This window comes from Taeniopygia guttata, chromosome 7 (assembly GCF_048771995.1).
Source record: "Taeniopygia guttata chromosome 7, bTaeGut7.mat, whole genome shotgun sequence".
NCBI classification, from domain to species: Eukaryota; Metazoa; Chordata; class Aves; order Passeriformes; family Estrildidae; genus Taeniopygia; species Taeniopygia guttata.
The window spans coordinates 12,093,444-12,106,280 of NC_133032.1; the positions used below are offsets into that span (position 1 = coordinate 12,093,444).

The 12,837-nt window shown below is 38.9% G+C and overlaps 1 protein-coding gene across 1 annotated transcript in view; it reads right to left on the bottom strand.

Moving 5' to 3' along the window:
• Positions 1–1,074: 1,074 nt before the first annotated feature.
• The window catches only part of PLA2R1 (phospholipase A2 receptor 1), a 37,098-nt gene continuing 25,335 nt past the window's right edge, over positions 1,075–12,837 (bottom strand). The window contains exons 21-30 of the mRNA XM_030278347.4: positions 11,880–11,997; positions 10,983–11,113; positions 10,292–10,427; positions 7,681–7,919; positions 6,980–7,148; positions 5,961–6,101; positions 5,415–5,531; positions 4,797–4,973; positions 4,097–4,126; positions 1,075–3,885 (exon numbers count right to left, since the gene is read on the bottom strand). Coding sequence (XP_030134207.4) covers positions 3,668–3,885; positions 4,097–4,126; positions 4,797–4,973; positions 5,415–5,531; positions 5,961–6,101; positions 6,980–7,148; positions 7,681–7,919; positions 10,292–10,427; positions 10,983–11,113; positions 11,880–11,997 — 1,476 coding nt within the window. The 3' untranslated portion in view covers positions 1,075–3,667. The remainder of the gene's footprint in view (positions 3,886–4,096; positions 4,127–4,796; positions 4,974–5,414; positions 5,532–5,960; positions 6,102–6,979; positions 7,149–7,680; positions 7,920–10,291; positions 10,428–10,982; positions 11,114–11,879; positions 11,998–12,837) is intronic.

The following is a 12,837-nucleotide window of genomic DNA, read 5'->3' on the forward strand; positions in this document are numbered from 1 at the left end:
AAGTGTGTGTGTGCAAAGGTAGTGGAGGCAGGAGAGTGGGAGGGAGGAGGATCCCTGCACAAGGAAGGGCAGTGCCCAGGAGAGGCACAGCCAGAAGCGACTTTGCTGAGGAGTCATGCTGCTTGTGCAACAACAACCTTTTGTTGTGTCCTGTCATGCTGGGCATCACCAGCATACAAATGTTCCCATCACAGACTTGTGTCTGCCTAGGATGTGGCAGCTGCATTGAACATCTCTTTTCCTCAGAGATATGCTGCAGGGGCTGCTAAAGGGACCAGTTGGTAAATTTTCTCCTGGAATGGCATCTGCAAAGACAAGCAGATGGATATTTGCAAAGACAAGCAGGTGACAAACCCCAATATCTGGCAGACAAGTTTGTCATGTTGACCTGAATGTACCTGTCTCTGGTGGGGATACTCTTCCATCACCCAAGAAGAATGTGGTATGAAAAGACGTAGCACTTCTCTTTGGGTAAGAAAACTGAAAGAAGCTAACATGGCAAAAACCCCACAACATTCACTGGCCTATTCAGGCCCTGTTGAACCCAGTCCTTGGACACACACAGCATGTTGGTGCTATCCATGGAAACTGCTGTGCTGCAGTGCATATATCTCTACCTCATTTGTGGAGAATACAAATAGGCTCCCACACAACACACCCTCCACAATTCAGCAGGAAAATTCCTCCAGCCCATCACTCATCCCCGGGGGCCTCAGCTCACTACTGCAGGGAATAGGCAGTAGGCTGGGAGAATATCTGTAAATTAATGCCATGATTCCATCCACCATCCTTACTGTTGGTGCTCTGGCTCCCACCTCCTTCCAGCACCTCTTGCACACACGTTCTGGGATATCCTCATCCATGCCCTGGGAAACGCTCAGAGCACCTGTGTGTGGAGATCCTGGGCAGTGCCCAGGTCTAGTCCAGTCGCACAGCCTGAAAGGAGGCTGGAGCCAGCTGTCCTCACACAGGATGAGCCAGGGCAAAGCCTGGGCACTGCTCTTGTGAGACACTAAAGCCTCTCTTCTTAGTAAAGCTGGAGAAAGATTCAAGAAAAAATACAGCACGGACAACTATGAGTCACACTTTAATTTTCCAGTTGAAATAATACATAGAATCTCACTGCCAATGTCATCAAGGTCAGCAATAAAACCACAGTCACCACATACTCTGATCAGGGACAGTATAGGAGACCTCTGATTAAGGGAAAACAATTGAAAGCCATTGATAACACAATCCAGAAAGAAGATAGTAAGCAATCATTGATTATATTCTTGAGTGAATAATATCTGCAATTATAAAAAAGTTAAATGATTAAAGATTTAAAAATAAATATCCAAGGGTCTGTTCCTTCAAAACCATTTCAAAGTAGGCAGAAAACACTGATTGGACTCTTTTTTTCTTTAAAACATGCTCACCTACATCAATGTTAATCAACAATCACTAGTTAGAGGTGAGGTTTATTGATTATGCCATTATCCTTCAGATATATTTTAAGGAATAAAACATACTTCAAGGAAAATTGATAAAACATCTATGTCAAGTTTTGTGAAAAAATGCAGCTTAATTAACCACATCAAAATCTGACCAGAGTCCATATAACTATTAACAGCATTGTAGCCCAATAAACACATGTCCTCAGAGATGACACAGCTTAGTCCTGCAAACAAAAACCACCCTGCAAGCCACTCTGCTTGCTGTACTGTAAGAAGGCAGCATTTGCACACTTCTCAGTGAATGTGATGAAGGGGGTTTGTCGGTTAAAGTTCCTCCAGCTGTAGTTTGAATAGGTGAAATAGTAATGGGGAAAGAAGAGGTCATAAGCTTTTTTTTCTTTTCTTTTGGTGGTAAAAAGCTATCACAATTAACACATATAAACAACAGATTATCTGGCAATTGTACTCAAAGGTTGCAGTCAACGAACTCTAATAATGGACTGCAAATAAAAACAGTCCAGTAGATAAACCTAGAGGACTAAAACAAAACTTAAAAAATATTACTGAAGATTAATGTATGGGGTCAAAATGCTAGACAGAATGTACACAAAAAAGCTATTTATATTTTATATGACAGAAAAATTTCAGATTAAGAACTTGTGATAGCTACAACCTTAGAAGTCATCAAAAAGAGTAAACCAGTTCTGTAAACCAACACAGAAATATTCTGTGTATGAAATAATTTTTAAAAATAGCCCTACATAATTATGGCATGAACAGGCAATTTTTGGCCATGTGGAATCTAGCTAAAAGGGAGTCATACATTCCTGTGCATGTGCACAAATATTGTGTAAAAACATTTCAGTCGGCCTTGGCTGCTTGCTTAAGTCTGAGGAACATACCTCCATCTCAGGGCTCTTGCAAAACTTTTAGAATGAGTCACCTTAAAACAAGGAAACTGAGAAATAGAACAACAAATGCAGCAGCTTTTAGAGATGGTGGAAATGACACTAAATCCACCCTGAAGTAATAACCATCGCTAAGCATTTGTTTTTCCACACTGCAATTAAAAAAAAAAAATAAAAAAAGCTCCCAGGTGTTTTCAGAGAGGCGTGTGGAGGACTGGTTGGTGGGAATCCCAGAGAGAGTAAACATTTCTGTCCTGGGCTGCTGCCACTGAGACAGCACAGAGACCTGAGCTGGTTCCTTCACAACCATCAGCCTGCAGAGCAAGGGGTCAGCAAAATTCACCTTCTTAGCACCTTGGCACGAACACTGAAAGGGAAAGCATCTGCTACATGGGCTTAGAGGAGTAGCACCCTTGGGGAACAGCAATGTGGCTCCCCCATATGTCACCCATAGCTTTGGAGAGCATGGTCTCAGCAGAGTGTCCACGAATACTGCTCACAGGAACACTGCAGGTGAACAGTAAGGCCATTTGTTCCATTCCTTCAGAAGGATTTATAACAGTGTTTTTTCTTAAAGCAGATATTGCCTGAAAATGTTTTTAATGAAGGCTGATGGTATTCCATGTCTGAAATTATCTAGGTGAGAGATGACATAGCTGAATATTTAATAGGATGCTGGATGCATCTCAAATAAATATAACAAATTTGGGATGACAAAGCCTATATGCCACTATATTTCTAGATTAATTTATTTTGTAACATGGACTAGGCATCACAGGCCAAACTACCAAAGCTCTAGCAGTCCCAAGTCCTGAGTGACTTCATCTTCCTGTAAGCTTGGAAATCAATGTGGCAAGAATCTATTGTCTGAAAAAGAACTGTTCATTTTGCCAGGAAAAAAAAAAATCTTCCCCATAATCCTTGGAATAGATTTCAGAGTTCCTAAATTCTGCAAAGTATAAAAACAAAACACAAAGGCCCAAACATCCCCAAAGGAAAAAGTTGCATGGAAATGCCCACTGCTCCGGGACTTCGAACATGTCTGCTCCAAGTGAGTGGCTGGACGTTTATTTTCTGTGAGTATTTTCAATTCTTGGCTTGTCCCAGAGAAGAACATTTCTCCATGGCTCTGCCTTATATCCTCACCTCATCCTGCCACAAAGCAAAAACTCTCCAGGGTAGGGAGCTCCTCCAGCATTGATACTGATGGCCACGAGGGTTTCTCAGGATATGGGCATCCCGAGGGACTCCCGAGAATGAGAAAACCACTGTAGGTTGTGAAGTTTCACACAGAAGACAAGACCACCTGCTACTTCTGATCAATTAATTGTTCTCACTTCTCTCAAAGTCAGAAATGAGGATGCTTTCTTCCAAAGCAGGACTATCAACATTAATCTGTGGCAAATAAGCGTTTCTGACCCACAGTATCCTGCGGAAAAGTTGGTTATTCTCCTTGTGCAGGCACCACAGGAAAAGTGAAATGGCAGCCAACATCACCAATGTCACAAGAACAGCCAGAGCTACAAGCCCACCAGATGATGCTGAAAGGGAAGAACAGAAATTGTTCTTAAGCAAATATAGCTACAATTATAAGTAATTTGAAATATAAATATATAGCTCCTTTAAGGAAAACATTACTATTCCTTATATGTCACATATTTCAAATTACAGGTTTAACAGTGAAAAATATTTTCTCACAAAATACCAGCTCAAAATGTATATTATTCCTTATAAAAAAAGTACACAGTTTACCTTTTTCAGAGGATTCCGTTGTATCAGTATCTGAAATAAAACCCAGAACAGTCACAAAATGACCCACAGAGCCTATTATGTATATTCACTTTAAAATGAATATTGAGAAGACAATCTACCTAAAACCAACAAGAATAAGCTGTTCTTTGTTTAATTTGACTCATGTCAATGTTATTCCAACTGGCCAAGTTAAACATAATCTAGTATATTATTTAAAATCCCTTTAATTTGGTGGAATATATTAATTGGCATTTGTGTAAGGATGAACAGCAGTATTTACCCACTTTTTAAAGCACAAATTCATGAACAGAACCATGCGGAGGCAGATCAGCCTAGTTAGTGGCTCCAGCAGTGACTGAGGGATTTTGTGTGGGATCTGGAAACACTTGATCTCTCTCACAGACCCCCATTCCCACTGCTGTGATGCCTGCACAGCTCTGCCAGGCCGGACCTGCCCTCCCCACAGGGGATGTGGAGGTCACCCTGGTGCCACAGGAAGGCTCCTGCAGCCGGCAGTGGCTGCCTGGGTTCCCCAAACAGAGGTCACCTCAGCTGCCTGGGGCTTTTAGAGGTATTTTTTTCCCCAATGCCAAGGAACAGAATTAATAAAATGAAAATTGACACCAAGTAAACAAGCAACAAGGAACAAGTAAAACAATGGTTTGAGGACAAAATTGCCTTCTTTTATGGAAGCACATACCTGCATCCATTTTACATACAAAACCCTTTTTTTCTCTGCAGGGAGATAATTGCCAGACTCCATCTGTGGTCCTCAAGCTGATGCAGAAATTCCCTTTGAGATTATCAAATTCAGGCTCTCTGATGCCCCAGTTGGAATAATTTAAAGGAGACCCATCAAACCAGGAGACTGTCTCATCTATGGGCAGAAGTCAATAATTATTACAAAATAGAATAGTATTTTGAGAAATATTTGTGTTTCAGTTAGATTTACCCTCACATGAAAAATACAGTATTACAGAATGACAGGATTTTGTGTGTTTGGCCACTCTATATCTCTTTTTTATTGAAGGATTTAAAAATGTCCTATGTAGCTAACACAGAAGACAATCTGCAGTGTATCTTTAAGAAGGAAGAAAAGGCATTTACATGCATGCATGCGTATTGAGTATTCAGAATATTGGTAGCCATTGCAGAAAGCCTCACTAGTTTTACTATAGCATAAACAGGCAGAAAATCAGTGGACAAAATCTCAGAAGACAAAAGTGTTTTGAAAAATGGTTATTGAAAATGGTTTTTGGAAAATAACCAACACCCAAACCAGATTCTTACATGCAGTTCTATTCTTCCCCAAACTTACTGTCTGTAACAAGCAGAATGTTCAACCAAACCATTTGTACAGAATAACCAAAACTGTGTAATTCTTCCAAAATGAAGGCATTTTCATCTTCATCTTGAATAGTCAGAAGATTTGATCCTTCAAATTAAACACAGAACAAATTTTCAAGCAATCCATGCCATTAAAACTTAGCAATGTATTTCAAAAAGTTAATATTATGAATCTTAATTGAAGAGCTTGAAAAGTCTGGTTATACATTATAAGTTCTTAAATTTTTAATAATTGTGAAACTACCCAAGCAGATACAAAACTGTTCTCACATGACTTCAAAACAAATTTGAAGGGAAAAATGTTCATGTTATGTTTTATTGTAGAAACCAGTATTTTCACATGGAAAGGAACATTTTTTTGATGCATGCTGTCTCCAATTTCATAGTTGGCTTATGAGTTCCACTATCGTTATCTTGAAACAGAGAAAACATATGCCATGATTTCAGTCATTTCAGAAAATAAATATTGATTTAAGATATCACAATGACATTTGGTAGCTACAAAATAATCACTTACCTTGATTTTTGCAGACCTCATATGCTGTATCAAAACTCATGCCCTGCAGAACTGTGGAAAAGCTGTAGCAACTGTTTTTGAATTTGATCCAGGGTACAGTTTTTTCTGAACATAAGCCTTTATAGGCATTGAGTTTCTTTTCTGTGATAGAAGTAACAGCACAGCTTTATTGGCACAACAAAATACACATTAATATAACATTCCACACAGTGTTTTGGAGTAATGCTAATAGCATGTTATTGTGTTATGCCTCTTTTTTCAAAGTGAAAATCTAGCAGTTGCATATATTTGTATTAAATGAGTACAGCTGGTTTTATTTCTGATCAAAAACCTTGCTGGATTACAACAGCAGGATCAGGACAATGTAACTGATAGTGATGTGCATGAACTAACCAGGGGCCCAAGTGACAAACACCACTGAATGGCAACTATTTTAAGAATTGGATGCTGCCACAAGACCCTACAGTCTGGCACTGAATGGCGTTCCTGACCTGAATTCTGGATTTAACTGAAGCCCAGGTGACTGACACAGAGCATTGCAGGAAACATATTTTAGGATACAGAAAAATATTCTTACCTTTACTAAAAAAAAATTGCACAATATTTGATGTGTTCATCGGTGAAAATATGATAATTTTTTCACTTTGCTCTAAATGCTTCCCTTCTCCCACCCCACAGTAATTTCAACAAACTGGATTTATTTCCATTCGAGCTAGGTCATTAGCAATCCTAATTTTTCACAGATAATATAATGTTCACTGAAGAGACAGAGTAGATAAATTTTCCTGTTTCTTTTCTATTATGAAAATTCTCTTTCCATTGTCCTACAGATCAGACCTGATGGCCAATATTTTCTTGGAAAAAATGGTTTCATAAATAGGAAATACAGAGAAATACACTTCAGTTTTAAATAATAACATTGCTTAACCTCTAGCCAATTAACCTCCTTTCACATATTTCCACCCTCAGTACACACATTTGCAGATGCAAAGATTTAATATAAACTTTGACTGACTTACTAGATGGCACATGGCAAACTGCTCCTTGCAGAAGTTGTTCACAATTTGCACTTTTCCAGTGCCCTGATGTATCAATGTAAACACAGCTTCCAAAGGCCTGGGACTCGTCATCTTCCCAGAAGGTAAACAAAGACCTGGTCCCATCCGACCACTCAAAGTTAAGCCCGTTCTGCCAAAACAAATTTCAGGTTATTTTTCTAATATAATTTAGCACCACCCAAGTTAATCTTCTTTTAGTGGCATCCTCACTAGAATTACAGAATGTCTTAATTTGCTAAAGGCCCTGCATGGGTCATCAAAAGGCAGAGCCAAGAATCCTCCTAACTCACTTTTGGGAGACTACAAGCTACATCTAATTTTCTGTATTTAGGCCATTGGGCTACTACAAATGAAGCAATGAAATGTCAACATCAACACTACAAGAGATTTTTTTCTCCTATATTTTTAAAAGTTTTCTATGGCATTTAGTTTTCAGTAGTCTCTGTACCGTACCAAAGTGGCTGTCACTGAACTTACACATTATGTTAAAAAAAAAAAAAAAAAAAAAAAAAAAAAAGGCAAGTTTAAGGCTCAAATTTTCAAGTGTTTTATCTCTAGATGCAAACTTTCTGTGCCTTCAAATCAATGACACAGCTCACTAGCTTGTAACTGGCAGATCTCCTTTGCAGCATCACACTGACAGTCGGGAGCCTCCTACATACGTCGGAAGTGAAGAGCCCGATCCAGTGGCTGTATCCCAGGCGGTTGACGATGATGGTGAGGAAGGCCTGGTGGTACTGGTCTGTAATGCTCACCAGCTCTGCACTGTTTGCCATGCAGGCTTGCAATGCTGAAGACCATGTAAAATTCCCACTTATTAGTTTATACATTCTGTTTCCATATTCTAAAGTATCTGGCACAGGATACATATCAGATGCATTGATAAAATGTCTGGATGTGTCTGTTACAAACAGGAAAGAAAAAGAACTTATTTTTAAAACAGAGAACTTGATCACAGCTGAGCAGCTTCTAAAAAAATAAGAACTATTGTTACAAACAAATTTAAAAATTGAAAACTCCTTGGTTTTAGGAAGGTACTGTGAAATTTTAAAAAGAGAGCTCAATTCAAATCCCCTGCTGCTTTCTTTCATTTTAGTCTCCTTCAGAAAATAATTCAAAAAAGGGGAAATGGAATGCAAGCAGGATGGCAGAAGCAAAGCACCAGCTCATCTTTCCAGGAACTGACACATCTGTTTGGACATTTGAGCAAATTTAGCAGTTCACTACTGCCAGCAAGAGGCTGTCTCACTACTCCCTTCATTGCTTCTCTGCTCTTCCTGCTGCAAATTCCTTGGTCTGGTGTTTGCCTGACCCTGCACAAAGCTGACACAGCCTGTAAAAAGCTGTAGAAAATGACAGCAATTAGACAAAAATAAATAAATAAAGCAGGAAGTGAGAAAAATACTGGGAAGTTTTCTGCTGAATTAGCAAACTGAACTGCCTGATAGTTTGGGATAGTGCCATGGGTGTCCCACTGGGGAGGCAGGATGGTCCATTTAACCCAGGAGCACTCTGCTGTGCATGGGGCAGTGCCAAGCTGCATTACAGCCAGGCCCGTGGGCAGCTCTCAGATCCACATCCCTGCTGGGAAAATTTTCAATTGTAACAAATAGTGTTTAAACCTTGTGAATTCCTTTAGCTTTTACTGAACAGTGCTTGGTCTCCTATCAACACGGGCAAGTGATTATACGAAGGTATATCTTGACCAGCCCACATCACTGGGATTCATTCCGAGAAAATAAACCTTTTTGGAGGGCTATGACCAAAAAAGTATAATTAGAGAAATAGGATATACCCCAAATGGCCACCAGAGACCCTCAAAAGACCCCTACTCCAATGTAATATAATACAAGCTCCAAGAAGTGATTTAAATATGCAAAAGAATTCATAGAACATTTAGCATATATGTATGAGTTTGGGGAAATGTAATGAATATGTATAAGTTTCACAGATTTCAACTAGTCTGTTGCCTGGCTGCAGGGCATGGAATAGAAGAAGATCTTCCCTACAAGCCTGGTGCCGAAATAAAATAATGCAGCTTTCTAACACTGTAATTACAGTGTTGGAGAGTTTTATTCCTGACTTTCAGTGACACAGCTGAGAAACGTGGGTAGGATCCCGAGCACCCTCTGCAGCCCAAACCCTCGCCAGAATCCCGGCCACCGTAAGGCAACTGTTTTCCTTCCTGCCTTTCTAGGCCTCCTCCATCTGTCTCAAGCAGCAGCAAGGGGTTAAAATACAAACGTTTGGGATGTAACTGAAACAAACCAGCAGGAAAGTACATTTCTTTTCTGCACTGTGTACAGGATCATTCCGGCCCTTCTCACAACTGCAGTTCCCAATAAATGATGTAAAATTCAGCTATGCTCTGCTTGAGTGACACATAAGCACTGCCCAAAGCTGGTACTTGTTCTGCTTGCCAGCTGGCCGTGCCTCCCCTCCCAGGCAGCAGCAGCAGAGTGTTGTCTCTGCATTTTAGGGTTAAACGTAGGGGTGATAATACAATATAGAGCTGAGCCGTACAAAACCACCCTCACAGTAGAGGCATCTGCCAAGGAGACTCCCCACAGGCTCAGATGCCAGCTTGGCCTTAGGGTCACCAATGTGCTGCTGCCCTGTTTGGGTGCCGTGTCCTGGCAGTGTCCTGCTGGCAGAGGGGCTGCCCTGGCAGGGCTCCAGAGCTGCCCCCAGCCCCGAGGCAGTGCTGGAACACAGCTTGAGGAAACACAATGAACCACGTTCCTCCCAAACACTTCATGCTTCTGGCAAGGGAACTTTATGATACCAGAATTGGAGACGTGTGGTACTAGAAAAGAGAAGCCAAGCTCTAGTCAATAAGCCAGTCAGATCCACAGTGTTCAGAAAAATGTATTTGCTAGAGTCTCTTCTGATCTAACACTGCAAGTCACAACCCCCCACCCTAAATCATATTTTCATCAAAATCACCCTCAATTTAGCCTTTCGTGGTTACTTGGCAGCCATGAGAGGAAATATGAAATTTCATCTCTATTTCTAATTCGAAGACACACTACAGAATGCTCAAAGTTAGGAGGAAAAGTTAATAACAAAATATTTTTTAGTAATTACTTCTGCATCCCAGTAGTGATTTATTAGTGTAGAGCTAGCCTGTCTAAACAGCAAACTGTCTTAGGAATCTTTTAAGTTTCTTGTTTTAGAGACACTTATAAAAAGCTGCTTCTAGATAAAAACAAAGTAAGACAAATTCCATATAGTAAGAAAAGAGAACAGAAGCTAAGCAAGACAAAACCTTACCCTGAGTCTTTTGGCAGACAAATCCATATTTTTTCTGACAGTTTTCTAAGTACCATTTTCCAGTAAAATAAAAATTAGGGTTATTTGATACCAATGTACACAATGGAACTTGATCTTGAATGTTAAAATGCTGTCTCTGCAATCAACACAGAACCTTATATAAATTTAAATATACACCATGTAAAACAATACATAATTATTAAATTAAATTTAGGAGAATAATAATTTCAAAGCCTCTATAACAAACATTTAGGTAGAACAATGAACAGTCCCATAAATACAATGAAACAATAAACACATAATTAAAAAGTCACAAGCTTTCAGTGAACAAACCAAAATGCTAACCCCAATTGGAACTAACAATGTATTAAAATAGGAAATTAATAATCTTGTTCCTAAACTTCGCTCAGACCAAGCATCTAATGCTAACCACATGATTCCAAGTTTTCTGCTTAAAACCAGCTGCGAGAGAATGTGAGTAGAGCCACAAATTATGTGAATGTCTGTCTCAATGGTGCCTTGTTTGCTACTTCTAGTTGTGCCTGTAAATCTGTGCCTACAGTTCTCTGAAGTTGCAAAAATTAAGAGAAACCTAAATTGCTGTAGCAACTTTGGCCCTGTCTTATAGAAGTCATGATTTTTATGGATAAAACCAACTTCTCACTGTCACAACCCCCCTGAAAATACTCACATCCACTAGTTCAACTGGTGACCAATTAGAATACATCTGAGGATTTTCATTCAACCATTTTTCATAATCGTCACTCTGGAAACCTATCCAAACACTTCTTTTCCACCCATATAGATTCATTGTTATGAAAGCTTGAAAATGAAACAGAAACAAAATAAAATAAACCAGTAAGCATTTAGGGATAGATGAAGTCTCTTTCAACACACTAAAGCATTGAAAACATAATTTCCAATCAATGATGTTACCCAGTTACTAGAAAATAAGAATGAGTGGCGTTTTAACTATAAATTCAGTTAAATAGATTAATTTCAATTGGGTTAGGATCTAGTCCATTAGCTAATAATACCAGTCTAACTACTATACAGTCCAACTGAAGAATCTTTTCCTAGTTTTAGCTGAAGATTTCTTAACTAAAGATAGCCAGTGAGATTCCTCCCACATCCAAATAAGTGGTTTTACAAGTGTGTGTGAAATTCAACTACACATTTTTGTTCATAAGTATTTTCAAATTTGCTGGCATTTATTTCTCTGACAGTTCCAGCCTGGTGCTATACTACAGATAAGATTTTAAGTACTACTAAAAGATAAAAATGAGATAATAAGGTAGAAATTTTAAATTGAATTTTTTTATATAGGTATTCCATTTTTGAGAGTATTTTTAAAGCATGGTAAGCACAAAAGAATTTGCAATTATTCCTTAAAATATATCTGTGATATATCTCAGTGAACATTTAAATTTTGGCAAACTGAGAAATCTTAATGTGTTTGAAGCAGTGGAACCATGGCTAAGAGCTGAATAATCTTCTTTCCTAAATCTGTATCCAAGATTAAACTTTACTACAGCATCCTAATGAAGATAGTATGCTATTTGTTTAACAATATTTTTCAGCACTCTACCTTGCTCCAGTTCATCTTCCAGGATAGCAAGTGACCCATCATAGTTACTGCAGAATTCCTGTGCAGAGTACCAGTTTCTCAGATGTTCTGTATCCTTTGGAATTTGTATTAAAAAGCACTGTTTCAAAAGAAAAAACAAAAACCCAAACAAACAAACTTGCTTTGTTTGCTTTCTTCCAGCCTTTCATCAATCACTAAGAGTGGTCACTAAAACACTTCACATACTGTTACTGAATGTTAAATATTTCACTGGTTTCTGTCCTGCCATGGACATCTCCAGCACGCTCAGTATTAGTTTTCAGATGCGATCTGGACTGCATTCAAATCAGTTGTTTGAAGGCAAACAATTGAGGTTAAATTTATCCTTGCAGTCACTGCCGTGAGCACTGGGATAAATTAGCACTGGGATAAATTCAGCCACCTTGGTGCACGTTGCTATTAAGGAACTTAGGCATTTAAGAGAAGCCAGATGAAATAGTTACCTTTTGACCCTCAACTGCAAGTTCACTTTGGCTTATAATTATCTTTAATGAAGCCCATTTGAAACAGCATGTTTCAGAGGACAGCAGCAATTAGGGATCCATTTAGCACATCAAGGGGTTAGAGACCTCTTTAGAGATCATAAAAGACTCTTGGAATTGTCATAGGTGGAAGAGAGGATGGAGCAGGCTTTTTATGGCAAAGGCACAAATACAATTGCATAGCTTTTGCAAATATGAGTATTTACTCCCTGAAACCAAAGTAAGAATTTTAACACCTTGTTAAGACAACTTCTTAAAGTGTGGGCAGCTACTTAACAGCACTAAATCTTGGTGTCACCATGTCAGCAGTTATAAACCTAAGAGCCCTGTTTTCAAAAAGCAAGAAAATCTTCAAATATTAAGTAATCCTTAAGTACAATTTCTGTCCTACATATGGAATGCATTTTGAACAACAAAACAGCATAAAAATGGTTTTA